We start from the raw sequence: 19,651 nt of genomic DNA on the forward strand, positions 1-19,651 counted from the left end.
CTCGAGGAGAGAAAAAATAATAGGTGATGGCCAAGCGACAGGTTTATTTTTTTTTTTTTTTTTTTGGGGGGGGGGGGGGGTTTGCAGTCTGAAGCTTTCTGTGTTCTCGCACGGAGGAGATCACATGTCTCCCAATATACAGCGGTGTTTGCAAAACACTTTGATTAACACCTTCTGACCCCCCCAGAGCATCTCAGAGCAGGTCCTGACAAACTGAGGATGCTGTCTTCTGTTGCTCTACACTGTGATGTTATTATTATTATTATTATTATTATTATGTGAAAATGTTACTGGGAGAAGAACAGACTGGCTCTGAGTGAGCGGGTTGATTTATGAATAGTATATCATGCTGATGCTATAAATACAGACTCAGCCTCTGCAGTGTTTCTTTTTGACTGCACTGAATGCACATGTACAACACTGGTTTGATCAGGTGTCACCACGCTGTGGAGGATTCTTTCTTAGGAGCTCACACATCTATTGGAAGAACTTGTAAATACATGTAAAAAAAAAATAAATAAAAAGCCTCCTACCGATACTTATTTCTTATGTAAGGATTAGGACTTCATAATTTGTGAGAAACGTTTAATTAAAGCAATGTACTTGTATGCAGTATCTGTATCACACAAAAAAATAAATAAAAAATTTAAAAAACAAAAGGGGGTGTATTGCACCAAGAGTTCAGGCTCTACATGCCAGGAATAGATGTGCTGATAAGTATCAGTCATTCAGAAATTATAAATATGTTTTTTTCTTTGTCTATACACCAGTTAAAGCCACGTACAATTCTTTTAACGAAGCCAAATTCTTACGATAAAACAACGTTTTTAATTTCACCAGTTTGAAATACTGTCTGAAGCCTAAGTTTGCAACGAACAAACAAAAATCATAGAATAAGTGTTTTCCTAATGCACAGTTCTACTAAGAGGGGATTATCACAGGGTCACCGGTTCTTCATAGCGTCTGTTCAATGTTATAAACATGTGGTGAAGGACCTCTTCTCCTTTTGTTAAGTATTGTGGAGGATTGGTGATGCCGTAGGTCTGTTTCTGGGCCTGTTAAGAGTAAAATATCAGGACGTTTTGAAAAGGATCGGGTGACCTCATCTAGAAAACTGAAGATTTCTCAAGTAGCAGCGTAAGCAACCAAAAAGTAGTCAGAAAGCAGGACGCAGCATTCAACAACATGTAAACTTTAACTGTGTAATATTCAAACAAACTCCATAAACTGATAAATGACGAGGATTTGGGCAATTCATGGAATACAAAGTAGAAATCTTGACAAAATAATGAACAAATCATAAACCGCCACAATGTGAGCTACCATTGTGTTTTTTCTACTCTGCAATGAACCAAAACACATGATCAAATCAGCTCAGAAAGGTTTACCAAACAGCATTTTTCCCTGACAATTTCAAACCTTAGACTTAAAGTATCCACAAAACCTGTGGTGAGAGCTGAAGACAATAGAGAATAAGAGAGGACCAAGGACTCTTAGAGTGATTAAGCAAACAGGAATAGTCAAAGATGGCAATCTCTTCTCTTAATGCACCAACCTGGTGAAAAGACTCAACCTTTTCATTTACCAATACTTGTGCCGCTGTTGATTTTGTTTAAAATAATCACTTCTGAACGTGGGCTTTATTTTCCCCCTGAGTAAATGTACTCAAAGTAATTAATTCTGTGTGAACTTACTATATGCTACTGCAATAAAAGACTGATAAATTTGAAGAGATATTTTAAGGCTTTTCACACGTCTTTACCAGGGATACCAGCATTTGTGAAGCTAGCTGAGGTAGATTAGTTGCATGTCTGCCACCTGTTTATTAGAGTCAAAGCTCTGAAAGACAAGGTCTCTGGCTGCTGGCCAGAGGCCTTGGTGTGTGTGTGTGTGTTTGTGCATGTGTGTGTGCGTGCGTGTGTGTGATAATGTAGGAGTGTTCATTCTCACCGGGACGGTCTGCCAGGTTTTGTCTCTGTAGTTGTAGTGTGACTAAGAGACACAATAAGACTCATCATTATGCTGACTCACCAAGATCTCATTCAGATTATTACTTACAAACAATTAAGACCAGACGTATTTGTACCCCTTAGTGATTTAGGTTTAAAGTTATGTTTTAACTTTGAAAATTCGACATAGTTACCGGCAAGCTTTTTGCATATCTTCACTATTAACCCAGTATGAACATCTTTGACTTTTCATACTGGGTTACAAGCTCCAAGTGTTTGAAGTTGGAAGGCCTCTTTGCCATTACCTGCATGGTAAACTGCCCTCCCCCCCTCAACAGACTGTCTATCACAGTCAAATCAGCTTTCTGAATTTGCGGCTCCAATTTGTTAATATTTTAGTTGGTAAACCTTCTCTTCTCTACTTTAGATATGTGTTGCCTAAGATCAAGTTCGTCTGTGGACTGCCTGAACTTCTTGTTGAGAATCTTGATATGGATGACCTCCAAAATAATTATGTTCCCTCTGCCATTTTAGGCTGCAAATGCTATTCTTGAGTTTGAGTGTTTCTCTTCTGTATGCCAAATAAAATACTTGATTGTGGCTAAATAACTAAACTTGTTTCATCTCGCCATAAAACAGAAGATCAAAACATCTTGTTCTTTGCCTCGGTGAGATTTTGCAAAAGCCAAGTGGGCTTTTGTGGGCCTTAGTCTAAGAATAGCCTTTGTTTGTTGTTCCACATCGATGGTGTCCAGCAGTCTATTGGACTGAGGTGTTGCCACCGACACGCCCCATGTTCTTCACAACGACCTTGTTCCTAGGATGCTTTTTCACCTCTTGCACCATCAGCCTTGGCAGTGAGAAGGTGTCACTTATGACTTGCAGCCACCTCCTTCATGGTTTTCAACAGTGTTTAGTTTCTTGTAGTGTTTCAACATGACTTCATACTTGAGGACAACTAAAAATTGCCTTTTTTTTTTTTCCTTTCATTAGTCCTGAGCTGACAAAATGTCCAAACATGGGCATTACTGAGTTCTTTAGTTTTATATATATATATATATATATATATATATATATATATATATATATATATTTTTTTTTTTTTTTTTAATAATTTTTATTCGGATGTTTCACAACAGCATAGTCAGTTCTGAATCCTGCACAACTTTGAATTTTACCGCCAACTCACAGTTGTATTAATTTCAGACAAGTTACTTAATTGTCAGTAGAAGTCAAACCAAAACTTTTCTGCTGACATCTTTGGCACGTCGTGCATCCTTTCCTGAAAGAAAGAAAACGTGTTGGTCAAGTTAAAGATGATTTTAAATCTGCGCTGGTATGAGCAATTATGGGATTAACAGTGCCAACTAATGCGATTACGTAATCAGGGTAAAATGGAGCTTTTTTATTTTATTATTTAATGTGAAACTATGTTTGCTTTCTAGCTAACAAACGCTGCCACCTGTACTGCCAGTCAAAGGAGACCAGAGATGTGGTCTTCATGGAGAAACTGGTGCTGGATGGCACGCTCTGCTCATACAAGGACCCGCACAGTGTGTGCGTGCGTGGCGAGTGTGAGGTGAGGTTCTTCACGTGTGCGTTTGTTTGTGTGCCTCAAAGTTAAACAGCTGCTTTTATTCTCATCGGCTTCCTTGGTTTCCATTAACAGAAGGTGGGCTGCGATGGCGTGGTGGGCTCCTCGAAGCAGGAGGACAAGTGTGGCGTGTGCGGAGGCGACAACTCCAGCTGTAAAACCTTTAAAGACACAATCATGCGGACTGCTAAAAAGCAGGGTAAACGGAGGAAGCTGACTTGATTCTGTCCTGGCAGAAAAACTGCTGGAATGTATTTCCTCTCTCCCGTCTCCCCCTCGTTCTGATGCTTAAATGAACAGCGCCCTCTAGAGGCAGATGCTTAAAAATGTCCCTGAACCTCAGGGAAGTTTGACCATATGTTTCCATGCGAACATTGCCAAGACTTTACGTCAAAGTTCGTGAGCTAATGTTGAGTCTATTATCTAACTCTTGAAGTCAGGGCAGGCCTAGCTCATGAGAGCTGAATTCCTGGAAGAGTCTGTTTTTTCAGGCTCAAACTAATAAAAAAAAGTTTCCAGTGAGGCATTTTTTCTGCTTAGGTGTCCTATCTGGAAACTACAAATTGAGCTCTTTGAAAGGGGGCTGGAGGGTTTTAGATCCCAAATAAAAAACTAAAAAAAAACTCATTGAGTCTGTCATTTCAGGCTTCCTTAAGGTTCTTGAAATCCCCAGAGGAGCGAGGCATTTACTCATTCAGGAGCTGAAAGCCACCTCACACACTTTTGGTAAACGAAACCCTCCCTTGGTCCTTTTTCTGTCATGCACGTTCTGTGTATGTTTCCTTTTTTTTTTACGTATAAAGAGTTATTATTTCTTATTCATTCACAGCTGTTAAAAATGTGGCATCAGGACTGTTTTTTCTGAACGGCGAAAACGACTACCCCGAGTCCCGCTCTGTGATAGAGAAGGGCGTAGAATGGGAGTATGAGAACGACAACGACAAGGAAACAGTCCAGACCACAGGGCCCCTCAGACATGGAATTCTAATAATGGTACAAACAGCAGGATCAAATTAAAAGTTTGGTTTTTATGACCATAAATCCTAAATTAAACCAGTTTTCCTTAGATTTTTCTTTGCCGATCTCTCCCGTAGATGAAATTGCATGGCGACGAGGATGTCAATTTGTCGTATAAGTACATGATGAATATGGACGGCGATTCGAACATTCAGGACAACATGCTGGTAGAGGACAGTGCCTACGAATGGGCTCCGAAGAGATGGTCTTATTGCTCCAAAGCTTGTGGTGGAGGTATGTTAAAAAAGCCAGTCACCGCACGGCCTCCGTAGTCACATGTATTTATTTTTTTCCGTTATTATATCCTAGAATCATCAATTGACTGTCCCCTTCTCTTCAGGGAAACAGTATCTGCGATATGGATGCAGAAGGAAAGTTGACAGCAAGATGGTTCACAAAAGCTTCTGTAATAAGTCCAACATGAAGCCCAGAGGAGACATAAGAGACTGCAACCAGAAGCCTTGCCCTCCACCCATGTATGTACTCAGTAATTCCTTCTGGAAATTGAAGGTAGATATTGTTTGTTATGACCAGTGCCAGGAATAGTGAAAAAAAAAAAAACTCTATTTATCTTATAACCGTGGCATCTGTTTGCACGTATGCAGGAAGTGAACATGTTAACATAAAAGCCAATGTGTTAGAAGAGGGAAAAATTGACAAAGCTTAAGGGGCTCGAGAAACGGGCATCGACAAGACAAACGAAAACGCCAAATTCATTCCCGCCGTGGTGAAATCCAGCATGGGACACGATGCCAGCGACAAAAGTTGAACATTTTTTCAGCCATCTTGTCGCAAGCCCGACTGTGCAAATTTTATGCGTAGGAGCTGAAAATTTTACATGCACGGACTCCGCCAGTCACTTTGCTGAAGGAGGGCAAAAGATCGTCGCCTCAGAGTGCAAGTCCACAGGAAATGAATAAAGAGGGAGCAATATGGCCTTCCATGTGTCGAGCCCTTAACTACGTGAGTTACTGTGACAAGAATGGACTTGGGATGGCTCAGTCAGTGGGTCAGAGTGAGGCACATGTGGAGAGAAACGATAACAGGCTACTACTGTAGTGTAGCTGTCTTCTTGTGGACATCATTTCTGGATCTGATGGTAAAGTGACAGAATTCATCATGTATTTCAGTGTGTTTCTTATGCAAAGCCCCAGACAAGTAACGTTGCCCTTGCTGAGTCCAATGATCAACTAGTCATTAGAACGAAAAACCACAGTGTAAAGACGGACTAGCCTGATAAATCACGCATTCTTTTGCATCGCATTGGTGTAATGCATGGTATTCCCTGATGGTTGCCACAAAATATAGGTGGTTCACTTCAACTTTACAAGTTTGAGTTGTTGACTTGACCTCCAAATTCCTCAGACGTCAATCTAGTCAAGCATCTTTGGAACGAGCTGGGCCGACGCATGAGGTCCACGGGCACCAACCCCACAACTTTACGGGATTTGAAGCTTCAGCTGCTGACATATTGGTGTCACATACCACAGCACACCTTCAGGGATCTAGTGGTTTCCATGCCTTGACAGGTCAGGCCAGTTCAGCAGCAAAGGGGAACCCAACATAGTGCGAGCCGGGTAGTCACTACGTTACACCCGATCATGTATATTCAGGCTGTCTTTAAGCTTCTACCACTTTTAGATGATTCTCTTCATTTGCCGCTCCGGTGTTTTCCCAAACATTTGGTATTTCACTTGCAGCTGGGTGACAGGAGAGTGGCAGAACTGCAGTAAACCCTGCGGAAAGACAGGGATGCAAGTACGCTCCGTTACCTGTGTTCAGCCTTCGGAGGACAACACGACGCGCCTCATACACAATAAACACTGCAGCGACGACCGTCCTGAGTCCCGCAGGTCCTGCAACCGATATCCCTGCCCCACGCAGTGGAGAGTCGGACCCTGGTCACAAGTACGCACCCGAGACATTAATAGAAAATATGAACAAATGTTTTTTTGAATAAATATGTTTACGCTATGGTCCTGTGTCGCCAGTGTTCAGTGACTTGTGGAAACGGGACGCAGCAGAGGCAGGCACTGTGCCACACCAGGGACAACACCATAGGACTCTGTCTAGACAGCAAGCCTGACACCATCAGAGTTTGTCGCCTGGAACCATGTCGCAGTATGTGTTAAGCAAACTCCACTGCTCAAATAACTCTTTAGTCAAATGTGTTTAGAGCTACTCTTTGTGATTTACATGTTACTTATTCGATAGCAGTGAAACAGAAATGTTCAGTATGAACATTTTGGTATTTGCTACACTTAAATCCGTACATAAGGTTACTGTCAAATGTTTGATAAACCTAATGGACATTTGAGAGGACAGTGGAAAAAGAAATGTTAACATTAAAACAGACTTTTTAGTCGTTCGGAAGAGAAAAAAAAGAAACAAAACTATTGTAGTATCTGTGTCTGCATTATGTTTTCTCTGCTTTCTTGTTGCGGACAAACAAAATGACATGTTTTGCTAAATTGCTAAGCAGCTCATTGAACAAAACAAACCACTTTACTTCAGATTTTGCTACATCCATACATGCAGGACTAGTTTAGTCCTGAAGGTGATGGACGTGTTTTTCCACAGGGGGCACAGGCAATCAAGTGGAGGAAAATTTAAGTCAAAGTTAAAATATCCAGTGTGGACATGTGCAAAAATGTCCTAACTTCTGATGAAAGTGATAAATGTCTCAGACGCTCCTTCGTAGGATGCTCCCTTTATTGCACTTGAGTTGTCTTACCGTCTCTGTGTCCCCTTTGCAGAGGGCTCATCAGACCTCAACAAGAATGGCAACATTCTGATCCAGTGGCTTTCCCGCCCCAACCCCAACTACCCAAGGATCTCATCACGTAAAACCTCCCTCTATAGCTCCCAGCCCGGCCTTCACAGCGACAGCCGCAGCCGCATGTCTGTCCTCTGCTGGGCCCTGCCCATCTCTGTCCTCCTGTCTCTGCAGGGCCGGCCCCGGCTGGCCCCCTGACCTGCCCTTCCTGCTGCGCCTTGTGCCTGTGCCCACGCCCGTATGAGCGAGCGGCAAAGCTTTCGCTTCTCTTTTGGGGGGGTGGGGGGGATTGTTCTCTCTCTCTCTCTCTCTGTGTCTGAGGCGGCTCTGACCGGGGGAGGTCTCTGGCTCCTGTGTGTGCTAGTTGGTTCTCTCTTGCTCTGTCTCTCTTTATCTATCTCTCCTCTATGGAGCATTGTGTTGTAACCGCTGGCCAGTCGAAAACTTAAAAGATCAACAAAAATTTTGGTGTGAAGAGGATTTTAAGTGGCAGACGGGTTTTCGCTGACACCTCCTGTGACGTGTCAAAGGGGCCGTTCATGTGTGAGGGGACCCACTCTCCTCTCTGCATTTGGCAGCCATGTTTAGCGCGATGTTATGGGTTACCACACCTGAGACGCAGCAGGGCTTTTCTTTCTTTTTTCTTTTTTTTTTTTCCCTTTTGTAGCGCACTGTCAGTGTGGGAGAAAAAAAAATCAGAAATGGTATATAAATATCTATATGGAAAAAAAAGTATTTATATCTAAAAAACATAAAAATATGAAAGCTTTATTGTGAATGTGATCTGAGGACATCTTTGCTAAAGTGCTCATCTTGACATCTCGGTTCCATTCGGGGATGAAAATGGCGCTCCCATTTCCAGATTGACAAGAACTCAGCACAGTGAAAAGATATAAGGGGATCTTTTTTTGTTTTGTTTTGTTTTGTTTTGGTTGATTTTATTTTTTGCAAAGTGAACTGAGGAGTTAAAAATTGTGAAGTACGTCTGATAAGAAGAAAAAAAGAATTTAAAATAAAAAAAATACAGGGTAGTTTGACCACTTGAGGTTGCTTCCCATTCCACCTCATCATCAGCCATCCTCTCTTTGACTGTTATACAAAAGTTCAATAAATGCAGCTTATTTGTGCTTGCAGACTTTAAACAAATACATCTATAAATATATTTGTATTTATATATACCTATAAATCTAAATCTATATGAGTACCAATAATATTAACAACGTTTTACCATGAATAAGCTGTAGCTTATTTGCCTAAAACCTTTGGACTGCTATTGATCGCTTAGATCCTTGACTGTTATGTGTATTTTTTTAATGATTTTACATGAATACAGATAAATATTTAATAAAGGCAAAGTGTTTTGTGGGGAACGGGTTTGACCCATATTATGCAGGACTTGGTCAGTTAGTTGCCTCTCCATTCGCTCAGATGGATCAGTGGTTTTACTGTTGCTTCTTGTTTTTTTTATTTTTTTTTTTATTGTTTTTTTTTTGTTTTTTTTTTTTTTTAGGATAGGATCATGTTTTGTCATGCACATTTGCATCCATCACCTGGATGTTTGGACACATGTCTGTGCGAGCGTGCATCTGTCCCACGTGCGAGTCCACGAGTGCGTGTGCGCGAGGGTGGATGTGCGTCTTGTCACGTGCGAGCGAGTGTGCGAGGGTGCTAAATCATTTGGGCTTTTAACACACTGCGATCAGATACAGAAATACCTCATAAACTTTGATTTCGAGAGCGTCCAGTGGTCTCACTTTATGTTTTTGTCGAACATGAACAATGCCTTATCTTGGATTGAATGTAACGGCATTTATCTGTGAAAGAGATGGCTTTACTCATTCAAAGTTTCACTCGGAATAGAGGCAGCTTCAAACCAACGTAAAATCACACCCGCCAACCATCAAAACCTACCAAGCTGACGTCGGACCAGTGTCCGACTACCGGAAAGGATTTTCAAAAGGGCCTAGGGTACTGACACATTTGGCATCTTGGAGAACAAAAAAAAGAAAGAAAAAGAACACTTCAGACTTGTCATTGTATTGTGATCACATATTTCTGTTGTGACTATGTAGCGAGCTATCCAAGGTTTCCTTCTGCTGGAGTTGGACTTTACGAGACCATGCCAGACCTAGCAGTGCGATACTGTATATAAAATTGGTGTTGACTGTATTTAATAATGTTCATGACTGTTATCTTCTTCTATAATATTCTATACTTTGGGTAACTGTTTCGTGGCTTCACTGGCCTGCTGCGTGGGGCTGGCTAATGTTCGAAGAAACATTCAGATGGACTACGTGCACTGCGTCTATATGCACTTTGATTTATCAGGGAAATTTTATTAATGTTTTGTAAATGTTTCATATGACACTTAATGTGCCATTCCAGTTTTTACATCATCATCATGTAAATTCTGTATTTTCTTTAAAAAGCAAATATAATTTATGTACTTCATGTTCTTTTCTCAGTCAACTGACAGATTGACTTGTTGATTTCCAAGTAATCAAGTGTTTTACCAAAGTGACTGTGAACTTGTAACTTTCGATACAGTTGAATTATTTTTCTTAAGAAAAAAAAAATCTATATATCTATATAATGAGCTGGAGGTGGGAGAGGGCGTACATCTCATTGTTTCAGTTCCTGTCATTCTCAACAGCAAAGTTGTATCAATAAAAATGTTTTAAAAAGTGTGACTTTTCACTCTGCAGGAATTTGTACAGTAGAAAATATGCTGTTTTGTAGTGACACAGTTTAGTTATTTCCTGATTAGATTTATTTTTTTTTGTCACTGATACACATCATGTATTAGAGATGTCATTTCTGAGTGAAAATTGGCTGATACCGACAATCAAGTGTGTTGTTAAAGCTAGTAAAATAGCACTTTCCTGAAAACTGTAGCTTTAGATTGCAGTAAAGTGCCAGTCGACATTCCCTCAGTATCACAACTAACTCGACTATAAACGTCTGGATGCTTCAGTATCACCTAGTTTTCTCTTTTTTTGGTCAGCAACAGACATTGTGTAACCACTGGAGTTTCTACAGGTCAGCCTCAATACGCTGCTCCACAGTGGATTAGCTTGACTTAGAAAGTCACTTTTAATATTCTGGCAAAACATCACATGAAACACACATAGCATTATCAATTGTTTGTAAACATGTGCGCTGTATGACTGGAGACATGTACCTATGGTCTTGGAAGTTATGTCTTCCTTTTTGCTAAGCTAACCCTGACATTTTCCGTGCATCTTGCTGACATAATCTCAGCAATGGGTAATGGGAGCTGAAATTTGTCTTGGAGTTCCAATATGGATTAATTAAGAGTGTTAATATCTGAAGCCCACATCAGCCCATAATTTGTTTACACTGAGTGGTTGAGTTTGACATTAAACTACCAATCTAAATGACAGATGTTAAGTTAACGATCAGTTGTTCTTTACACCCAAGAAAGTTTTACTGACAACTAAAGACTGGCAATCATTTGCTGTATTTCAGCTGCTCTGGATTAATTTGATGACTGCTCTTAAAATTTTCTCTTCCTTCCTGCATCCTCTGCTGATGATCTGGCTTTACTCCTGTATTTTTCTAACTACACACACACACACACACACACACACAAATGCTACTATTTTTTCAGGATACATTCCTTAACTTAGAAATATTACCCTATTGCATCATGTTCTTTTCTATTCCCAGTCTGAGTTCTTTGTCTCTTCTTCACAGGCCTGCCATGTAAAGGAGATCGCTCTGTGTTCTGTCGTATGGAGGCTCTGCAGCGCCACTGCTCTTTACCAGACTTCTGGCGATTATGCTGCAAAACCTGCAGCACCATCAACAGCACCAAACCTGAACCCAATTCCACCTCTACATTCACTGTCAAAATCACTGCCACACCTACTCCATCTGAGAACATTCTCAGCGCCATCTTCACCACCGCTCAACCCACTAAAACTGCCGTCCCTGCTACCTCGACTTCAACCACCACTCAAGTCCCAAACCTCAGAACCATAACCCTTGATACCACTGAATCTTCACCAAGAACAACAAAAACCATCCCCACTCATCAATTACTTGCAACTAGCATTCCTTTCATCCCCACTGTCTTTTCAGGATCTGTTTCACCTTCTACTGACACTCGTTTAGAAGCCTCTACAATCCCAGCTCGTTTTTCCATCAAGTCTTCTCTGAGACCCTCAACAATCATTTCCACTCATCCAGCGGATACAGTGAGTTCTCCCTCCTCCAGCATTTTTCCAACCTCTGTCACCACCGATTATCCAGCTTCTCCAATTCAAACCCTTTATTCCATCCCATCTGCATCATCTACCACCAAAGAAACTCCCACTCATCCACCAGCTCCAACAAGCTCTTTTTTCCTCCCAACCATCTCTCCTAATGCAATCACAACACCTTCTACAAGTCATGCAAATGCTGAGATCACGGAGCCACTTTTGCAGATAATTTCAACTACTTCAACACCTGGGGCAGCAAGTGTCAAAGTCCTTGCGTCAACACCCACTCCTATGACAAGTCCAATGGAAAGCACTACTAAAACAGTCACCATGCAAAAATATAGTCCTGATAAGAAAATTCAGCCACAAACTAAGAAAAGGGTGGATCCATCACAGGAAAGTGGAAAAAAGGAAATCCCACAACGAAATACTACAAAAAATTATGTTCCACCAAGGAATAATCTTCAAAAGAAAACAAGTATCACTGCAAAAACTGGAGCTCCCAAAAAGACTATTGCTTCACACTCTAATGTGAAGAAGGCCACTCCAACAAACACGATCCCAACCCCTACTGCAAAGAGTATTCTACCTAATAGACCTCCAAAGAAGACCATTCCACCAAGCACTAAAGTGATAAAGACTCGCCCACCAAGCATCAGTCCCAAAAAAACCATTCTTCCAAAACCAACTATGAAAAAGGCCACTCCAACAAATACAACATCAAAAGATACTTCTCCATCAACCCCTACTGCGAAGAAGAAAAGTCTCCAGGATAAGCCTCCAAAGAAGACCATCCCATCAAAAACTAAGGTGATAAAGACTAACCCACCAAGCACCAGTCCCAAAACAAACATTCTTCCAAACCCAACTATGAAAAAGGCCAGTCCAACAAACACAACATCAAAAGGGGCTTCTCCTTCAACTCATACTCCAAAGAAGAAAACTCTACAGGATAAGCATCCAAAGAAGAGCATTGCACCTAACACTAAAGTGATAAAGACTAACCCACCAAGCACCAGTGTCAAAAAAAACATTATTTCAAGCCCAACCATAATAAAAGCCACTCCCACAAATACAACATCAAAAGATACTTCTCCATTAACCCCTACTGCAAAGAAGAAAAGTCTGCAGGATGAGCCTCCAAAGAAGACCATCCCATCCAACACTAAAGTGATAAAGACTAACCCACCAAGCACCAGTCCCACAACAAACATTCTTCCAAACCCAACTATGAAAAAGGCCAGTCCAACAAATACAACATCAAAAGGGGCTTCTCCTTCAACTGATACTGCAAAGAATACTTTACAGAATAGGCATCCAAAGAAGAGCATCCCATCAAACACTAAAGTGATAAAGACTAACCCACCAAGCACCAGTCCCAAAAAAACTAGTCCTCCAAAGAAGAGCATTCTACCAAAGACTAAAGTGATAAAGACTAACCCACTAAACATAAATCCGAAAAAGAATATCCTTGCAAAGCCAACTGCAAAGAAGACTCCATCAAATACTACCCCATCAAACCCTTCAGCAAAGAGGGCACTAAATAATACACCAAACAATATTTATTCATCAAACTCTACAGTGAAAATGTCCAATCCAGCAAATACTACGCCAAGAATGACTGTCTCAAAGAATAGCACAAAAAAGACTAATCCACCATACACTGGTACCAGAAATGCATCTACACCAAATGCAACTCCAAAAATGACTACTGTAGTTAATGATCCTTTGAAAAGGAAAACTCCAAACACCACTTCTAAAAAGACAGCTCCAACAAAGAACATTCCAGAGAAAAAAACTAAATATTCACCTAAAAAAGAGGTTAGTTTAAAGGCCAATCCCAAAAAAACAACTGAACCAAAGAAAACTTTCACAAAACAACCTCAAACAAAGACCAACCTTAAACACAACCCAAAAAAAGCCCCAGAAAGTGCTAAGTCAAAGGTCAGTGTTAAACAGAATAAAGTCAAGGACATGAAGACCAATCAAAAACAGAACACTCCTTACTTTGCCACATCCTCCACCCCTTATCGGGTATTTTCTTCCATGATTCCTTCCAGCAGCATTGTACAAGTTACAGTGGTGAGCTCATCTCCCTCTGATTCAAAAGCCAGTCCTTCATTCATCAACAGCGATGCACCGGTCACAGACAGAACTCCAGTCATGCACTACAGCGACACAGAGAAAGAGTCCATTACACCAGACCCTTATGATGATTTCATAACACCCCTTAATGACATCAACACTGAGGCTGACACACGAACTATTCGATCTAGTGAAATCACAGTGACAAGTAGTGGTGAAGCTGCCAACTGGACTTATCCAAGTGGTGATAACAATAAAGAGTCTTACAGCAGTTCGGGAGTGGTCACAGATACTGTTGTGCTGGAGGATAGCCTCTCCATGGTGATCCCGACTATAAACGGAGAGGACACAACAGAGAGAGCCTTTCCACCCTGGCTTGACCTTTCTGACTACATCCCTGCAGGTGTACCCATTTCCACAACGACCTCAGACCTTCCTGCCTCCCCAGTTCCCACTGCGGTCCCTCACACAAAGGAAGAACAAGTGACAGTGAACCCTGAAATCATCTCCACTTTGAAACCTCCGCAAAATGCTGCGGAGAATAATGAGAGCAACTCGATCGCTGCATTCGATAACAGAGTCATTGTTGCAGATAGTGACATTTCTCAAAACAATCTGATCCCAAGGCACCTCAGAGAACGAACCAGGAACAAACGAATACAAGAACTTCTGGAGGAGAAGCGAAATTTTCTCCTCAGAATGAAAAGGGGCAACACAGAACAATAGAACAGCGGAGATAAACTCTTCTTGAGTCCAACAATGTTTTATATCAGGCCTCCCAAAGGGAAAAGGAAAAAAAAAAGAGAAAACATCCCTTAAGTATCAAGTGAAAAGCAAAGATTGGACAAAAATGTCTTGCTGAATGTTGCAGAGTTGGTGCAGTTTGGCATGTAGACACAGTACTGAGAAATAAACAGGTTTGATATTGCACAGGGCCTTTGAAAAGCCAAGTTGTTTTCCGTCTTCACAACCAGCCTGTTGTCTGAGAATTGAATCACCATGTAGATAAGATAGATGTATTGTATTTTTTAAATATTGTTTTTCTAAGCACATGGAGAACAGAATTTATCACCTGTTGTCTCAAGTTACAGTGTTAAGCTACTGCCAGTGACTGCAGCCAGCCCCTCAGACGTTAGCGTCCCATGAAATGGTCGTTTTGAATGAGATTAAATAGTCATTCTGGTAAAATTAGACATTTACAAAGGTCCTGTTGGTTGTGATTTCAACTTTTACACTTGTTAGAATAGTTCTATCTTCAAAGCAAACATTTTCTGTAACATTTCTAAGTTCTCAGGAATCCAATTTTGAAAGATTTATTACAGGCATTTGAAAATATTTGGTGCTTAAATTTCCCGCAAAGCCAAATAAAAAGTGTTAAAACACAAAGGAAATAAACATTCACTGACTGCTTTTTGGTCAATGAAATTGTTCTTCTTTCATCAGTGTTGCCAAAAGTTAAGATGTTTCTCATGCATTTATTTATGACAAAATACATATAGAAAAGAAAAAAGATCCTTAGTTTAACATCCGAGGGCCAGTGTGTTTTTCTCTCTTAAAGTTGTATTATTTGTACATGTTAAGTTACATCATCTGAAAAATCAACTATATTTCTGTACTATATATGTACATATGAAAAAGAAGTTAATGTTAAATATTTATTAAAGTTTAAATTCTTTTGATATGTTGCAATTGATCTGAGTTGTGTGATTTTTTTGCTTGAAGAATTTTTTTTTTCCTTTAGTGTTTTTTAATGGTAATTCAATATTTGACCGCCAGGTGGCGACAGAGCTATGTAGTTATCTCAGTCTTTCTTTGCACTGATGCTAATCCACACATCAGTGATTTTTAAGCCTTGACAAATGATATATCTCCAAATGTAATCAACATTACTTTTGTCTGGGTTTATTTTTATTTAAAAAAACAAACAAAAAAACAAAACATTTAACTGCTGATGGGAAAAGTATTATTGTTGCCATGATTTGAAGTTGGAACAAACCATAAAAACCAGTTGATACTAAATCTAAATCAACAAAGTAATTCTCAAATTCTATATATTTAAGTTTATAATAGTTTTATGAAGCTTTAAACATTTTAAAGAGTCTTGCATCACCATATGGAATAATAAATACATGCAAAAAAAAAATCTAAATCCATTTTAATCTCAGGCTACATAGCAAAGGAGGGTACACACAGTGTCATATTTTATTTTATTTTATTTATTTTTTTGTCCCCAGTAATCTCAGGAGTTATATTTTATTTTATTTTATTTTATTTTATTGGTCTTTTGACACCACTGGGACAGTTTTTATTTTTCAGGTAGAGAGAAATTAGATTTTTCAATTATTTATTTTGCAAATAGCTTTTCTTGGGAAAATTAAGGGACATTGTTTTTCTAGTAATACTTTACATAAAGCTTTGTTCATTCAGTTGCTTATTTGGATAGTATTAAATTTGACACAAAATAATATTGTTCATAAATAGTAATAAGTGCATTTCAGAAACACCAGTCACATAAAAATCTGTTGCAGAGGAGCCTAGTTTCTTGTCAAATGGATGAATTTAATATTGACATCTATAGTATGACTTATTGCAGTTATCCTTTAATTTATGCCACATTTAACATCTAATTGGAATTGGTTATAAAAGCCCTAAACCTTCAAACAGTTATGTATGCAGACCTGATTCAACCCGATCACAAAAGGTCTAGTTGTCTGTTCCCGCCACTATAATTCAATTTCCTCCAAACGTTTCAAAACAAACGTCTCCTGGAAGTGCACCTCTTTTCAAGGAAACATCCATGTCTGCCCTCCGGAGGACGGATGATCATTTCTCAGAATCTCTCTGGCAGCTGGGAACTGAGTGATAAAAATCAATAAAATGGTTCGCTTTAAGACGCCCTGTTCTTTTGATCTGGAGTGTACGCCGAAGCTTTTATCAACCACAAATGCCCTATGACTGAACAGTCCTAAGTGGAAGAGGACAAGATTTCAAACAAAGTGTGGGGAGATGAAGAAACCTACTGTGCATCTTAAAAGTGTGCACACTATTGACAATGTGTCAGGTTTTTATAACGTAAAAACTGAGATCACGATAAATCAAAGCAGCTAGACACCTCTTAGCTCCTGACAGATTCCCGTCTCTCATTAGCTTCTTTCACAAAACACTTTAAAGTGGCATTTAGGGACTTTTTTTTTTGCCATCTTCCCTTGTTTTTTTTGTGTTTTTTTTATAGTTTTTTTTTTTTTTTTTAAGAACAAATACACCACAATACACCAAGGGAGGTAGAAGTCAGCCCACCTCAGTCATACCCCAGACAGGTCAAGTAAGATTTCCTCAGGCCTACATCAGCTGACTATAGGAGTCAATGGAGTAGTGATGATGAATATTTAGCCAGCCATGCAATTTAAAAAAGTAAGCAAAACAGATTACTGGAAAAGTTTTGATTACATGTGAAAATTGTAGGTACATTTTGTCAGTGATGAGTGAATTTGGATTATTAGTTGCAGACAGAACATTGCAACTTTCTGGGTGAGATTAGTTTATGGCTGTGTACAGTTTTTGTCGCCAGGTCACTGCCCTTGTTTTACTGTATACATTTGCAATTTCCCCATAGAAACTGGTTCACGTTTCACTTATATTGTACAGGGTGTATTACTTAATCACATTATGCATTAATGGGGTCATTTTTTGAAATGGAATTTGTTAGTCTCTTTGGGACAAATACCACATCAACACTTCCTCAAGTTTGATCCACAGCAAAACACCACAATCAATCATTAGTGACGAGTAAGCTGACCGATAAGACAGACATTTCCCTTTAAGTACAATGTCATGGATACAAAGAGATGTCAGTTTGAAACAATCCCACGTTTGTTGCTTTTTCCATATTTTTCTTTTATTTTTTTCTGCTGAAGAGTTAGGGAGTAGTGAAGCCAGACTGATATGTTGGCTGTTTGTCATCAGCAGCGTCCACATCGACGGGAGCCTTGAGTGTGGTGCCTGAGAGTCTGTCTGCTATCCAAAACAAGCAATGCGCCTGCGTGTGTAAATCTCTGAGTCTGTTTGTTTGAGGAGAATGCTGTTGTGAGCTCTCCATTAGAGAGCCATATAAAGACAGGGAGCCTGTTGATGGAACGGATGCAGAAACCGCAGACTCATCTGCATCATCCCAGGTCACTTTGCCCTGTACAGCCACACCCACCCCTATGCACTAAGCACTGTTGTTGTTGTTGTTTTTTTTATTTTTTATTGTTGAATCCTTCAGCCTGTATATAGGAGATAAAAAAGCAGCTGATTTTACAGGAGAAGGGGTGTGGACAGAGAATATCTGTAACAATTATTAAAAAATGTCTCAAAATTTGTTTTCAAATGTTTTCTTCTGGTGGAGGAGGGAGAGGAGCTTGATTTTTTTTAAAGCAGATTAACTGTCTCATATTATCATATTGTCAGGAGGACAGTTTTAGCAAATGTGGAAAAAACAAATTTGTACAAAGGTTACCTACTGCAAGCATAAAAGGTATTGTTTCTCAAGTTTATGCTACTGCAATAAAAGATTATTGGAAGAAAATTAAAATGAATTTTTAAAAAAATGTAAGCTATATTTGCTGATTAGGTGACTTCAAAAACAATTCTTTCCATTGGATTTCATTTGGGGGTGTCAAACTAAAGAGGATAGAATACTATTCTACCCTCTTTTGGATGTGCATTCATAAAAGTTTACTTTTCTGAGAGCATTTGTTAGCTTGGCTCACAGGGGCGGGGGTGCAGTCTGCACTGAGCAGGCTTAGTGTTTGTGTGACGGCAGTGCAGAGAGTGTTTCTGCAAACATTGTAAAGGCCAGTAAGCCACATAAATCTGTACGCTCGTGTTTATACTGCCTGATGATGCTTTTGTCCTCTCTGGTAGTACCTGGGAAACGTACCAAAGCTAGTAAATGAAAAAAAAAAGAACATTGGGTGAAGGTTAACCTGCTAGATGAGCATTTGAAGTGTAAAATGATCTTTAATTAGACTTTGGTGGCATATTGAATCAGCCAAGGTCTGTTTTTTTTCTCACGCCAGTGATTGTGAGAATAGCAAACATTAGGCATTGTTTACTTCTTTGTCTATTTACGCATCTATAATTGCAACCACAGTGTGTTTTTAGGTCAGCAAAAGACATGAACTTCAAATTTTACCTAAAGACACAGTCACAAAGACACTTCATCGTTCTCCATAAACTTGAAAGAAACATTTATTCTATATGTGGGATTTAGATTACTTTGAAATTTGATTACCACTAACTGTGTTAACATCCCAACAAAAGCTGATTGTGAAGTCTGCAATTGGGGAAATTTCGTTTTTTTTCTCAGTAGTTAGGGGTCATATTTGATCATGTTTGAAAACCCATGACTGACTTTTGATGTGGTCAGAGGCTCCACAGAAATCCTTGTGATTTGTTACATGGAAAAACAAGTCAACCAGCAGCTTGTTTCATGAATTCAAAATAACTTACACCACAACATTTGGAGAAACTGTCTTTTAAATTTAATTTCAATAAAAAAATGGGCACAGAAAAAATAAAATAATAATAATAATAATAATAATAATAATAATGGTGCACAGAAAATACAAAAACAATTCTTTGTACCATTTGTAGGTCCATCATCACAATCGTCCCTCTATGCCACACAAAAAGCCACAAAAAACACAAAGTTATTGAAATCACTTTGTATTTCTCTAAATACAATGTGATAAATCTTTTTATAACAGCACCGATTCCTGAAAATGGGATTTTGTTTTTCTCCGCTTTTAACCACAATGTATTTTTTGTTCTGTGTCCGCAAATGAAAACCTTTTTTCTCCAGTATTTTATGATCATACTCTTAATTTGAGCTATATCTATATAAGCCTTACAACTTATATCTTCCTCATTCTTCATTGCAAAATAAATCAGGTTCAGTCAGACTGGATAGCAACTATAGCTGCTAACACCTGTCTACAGGCCTTCCAAGATGCCTTTATGT

General features: G+C 39.4%; 1 protein-coding gene across 1 annotated transcript in view; it reads left to right on the forward strand.

The window, feature by feature from the left end:
• LOC106964884 (A disintegrin and metalloproteinase with thrombospondin motifs 2-like) overlaps positions 1–9,350 on the forward strand; it is a 21,950-nt gene extending 12,600 nt beyond the window's left edge. The window contains exons 10-18 of the mRNA XM_015060649.1: positions 3,395–3,528; positions 3,619–3,742; positions 4,189–4,269; positions 4,373–4,536; positions 4,638–4,794; positions 4,901–5,036; positions 6,261–6,468; positions 6,552–6,681; positions 7,317–9,350. Coding sequence (XP_014916135.1) covers positions 3,395–3,528; positions 3,619–3,742; positions 4,189–4,269; positions 4,373–4,536; positions 4,638–4,794; positions 4,901–5,036; positions 6,261–6,468; positions 6,552–6,681; positions 7,317–7,534 — 1,352 coding nt within the window. The 3' untranslated portion in view covers positions 7,535–9,350. The remainder of the gene's footprint in view (positions 1–3,394; positions 3,529–3,618; positions 3,743–4,188; positions 4,270–4,372; positions 4,537–4,637; positions 4,795–4,900; positions 5,037–6,260; positions 6,469–6,551; positions 6,682–7,316) is intronic.
• Positions 9,351–19,651: the final 10,301 nt, after the last annotated feature.

Source organism: Poecilia latipinna, unplaced genomic scaffold, assembly GCF_001443285.1.
Source record: "Poecilia latipinna isolate Pla-1442-1.1 unplaced genomic scaffold, P_latipinna-1.0 Scaffold1733, whole genome shotgun sequence".
Classification (NCBI taxonomy): domain Eukaryota; kingdom Metazoa; phylum Chordata; class Actinopteri; order Cyprinodontiformes; family Poeciliidae; genus Poecilia; species Poecilia latipinna.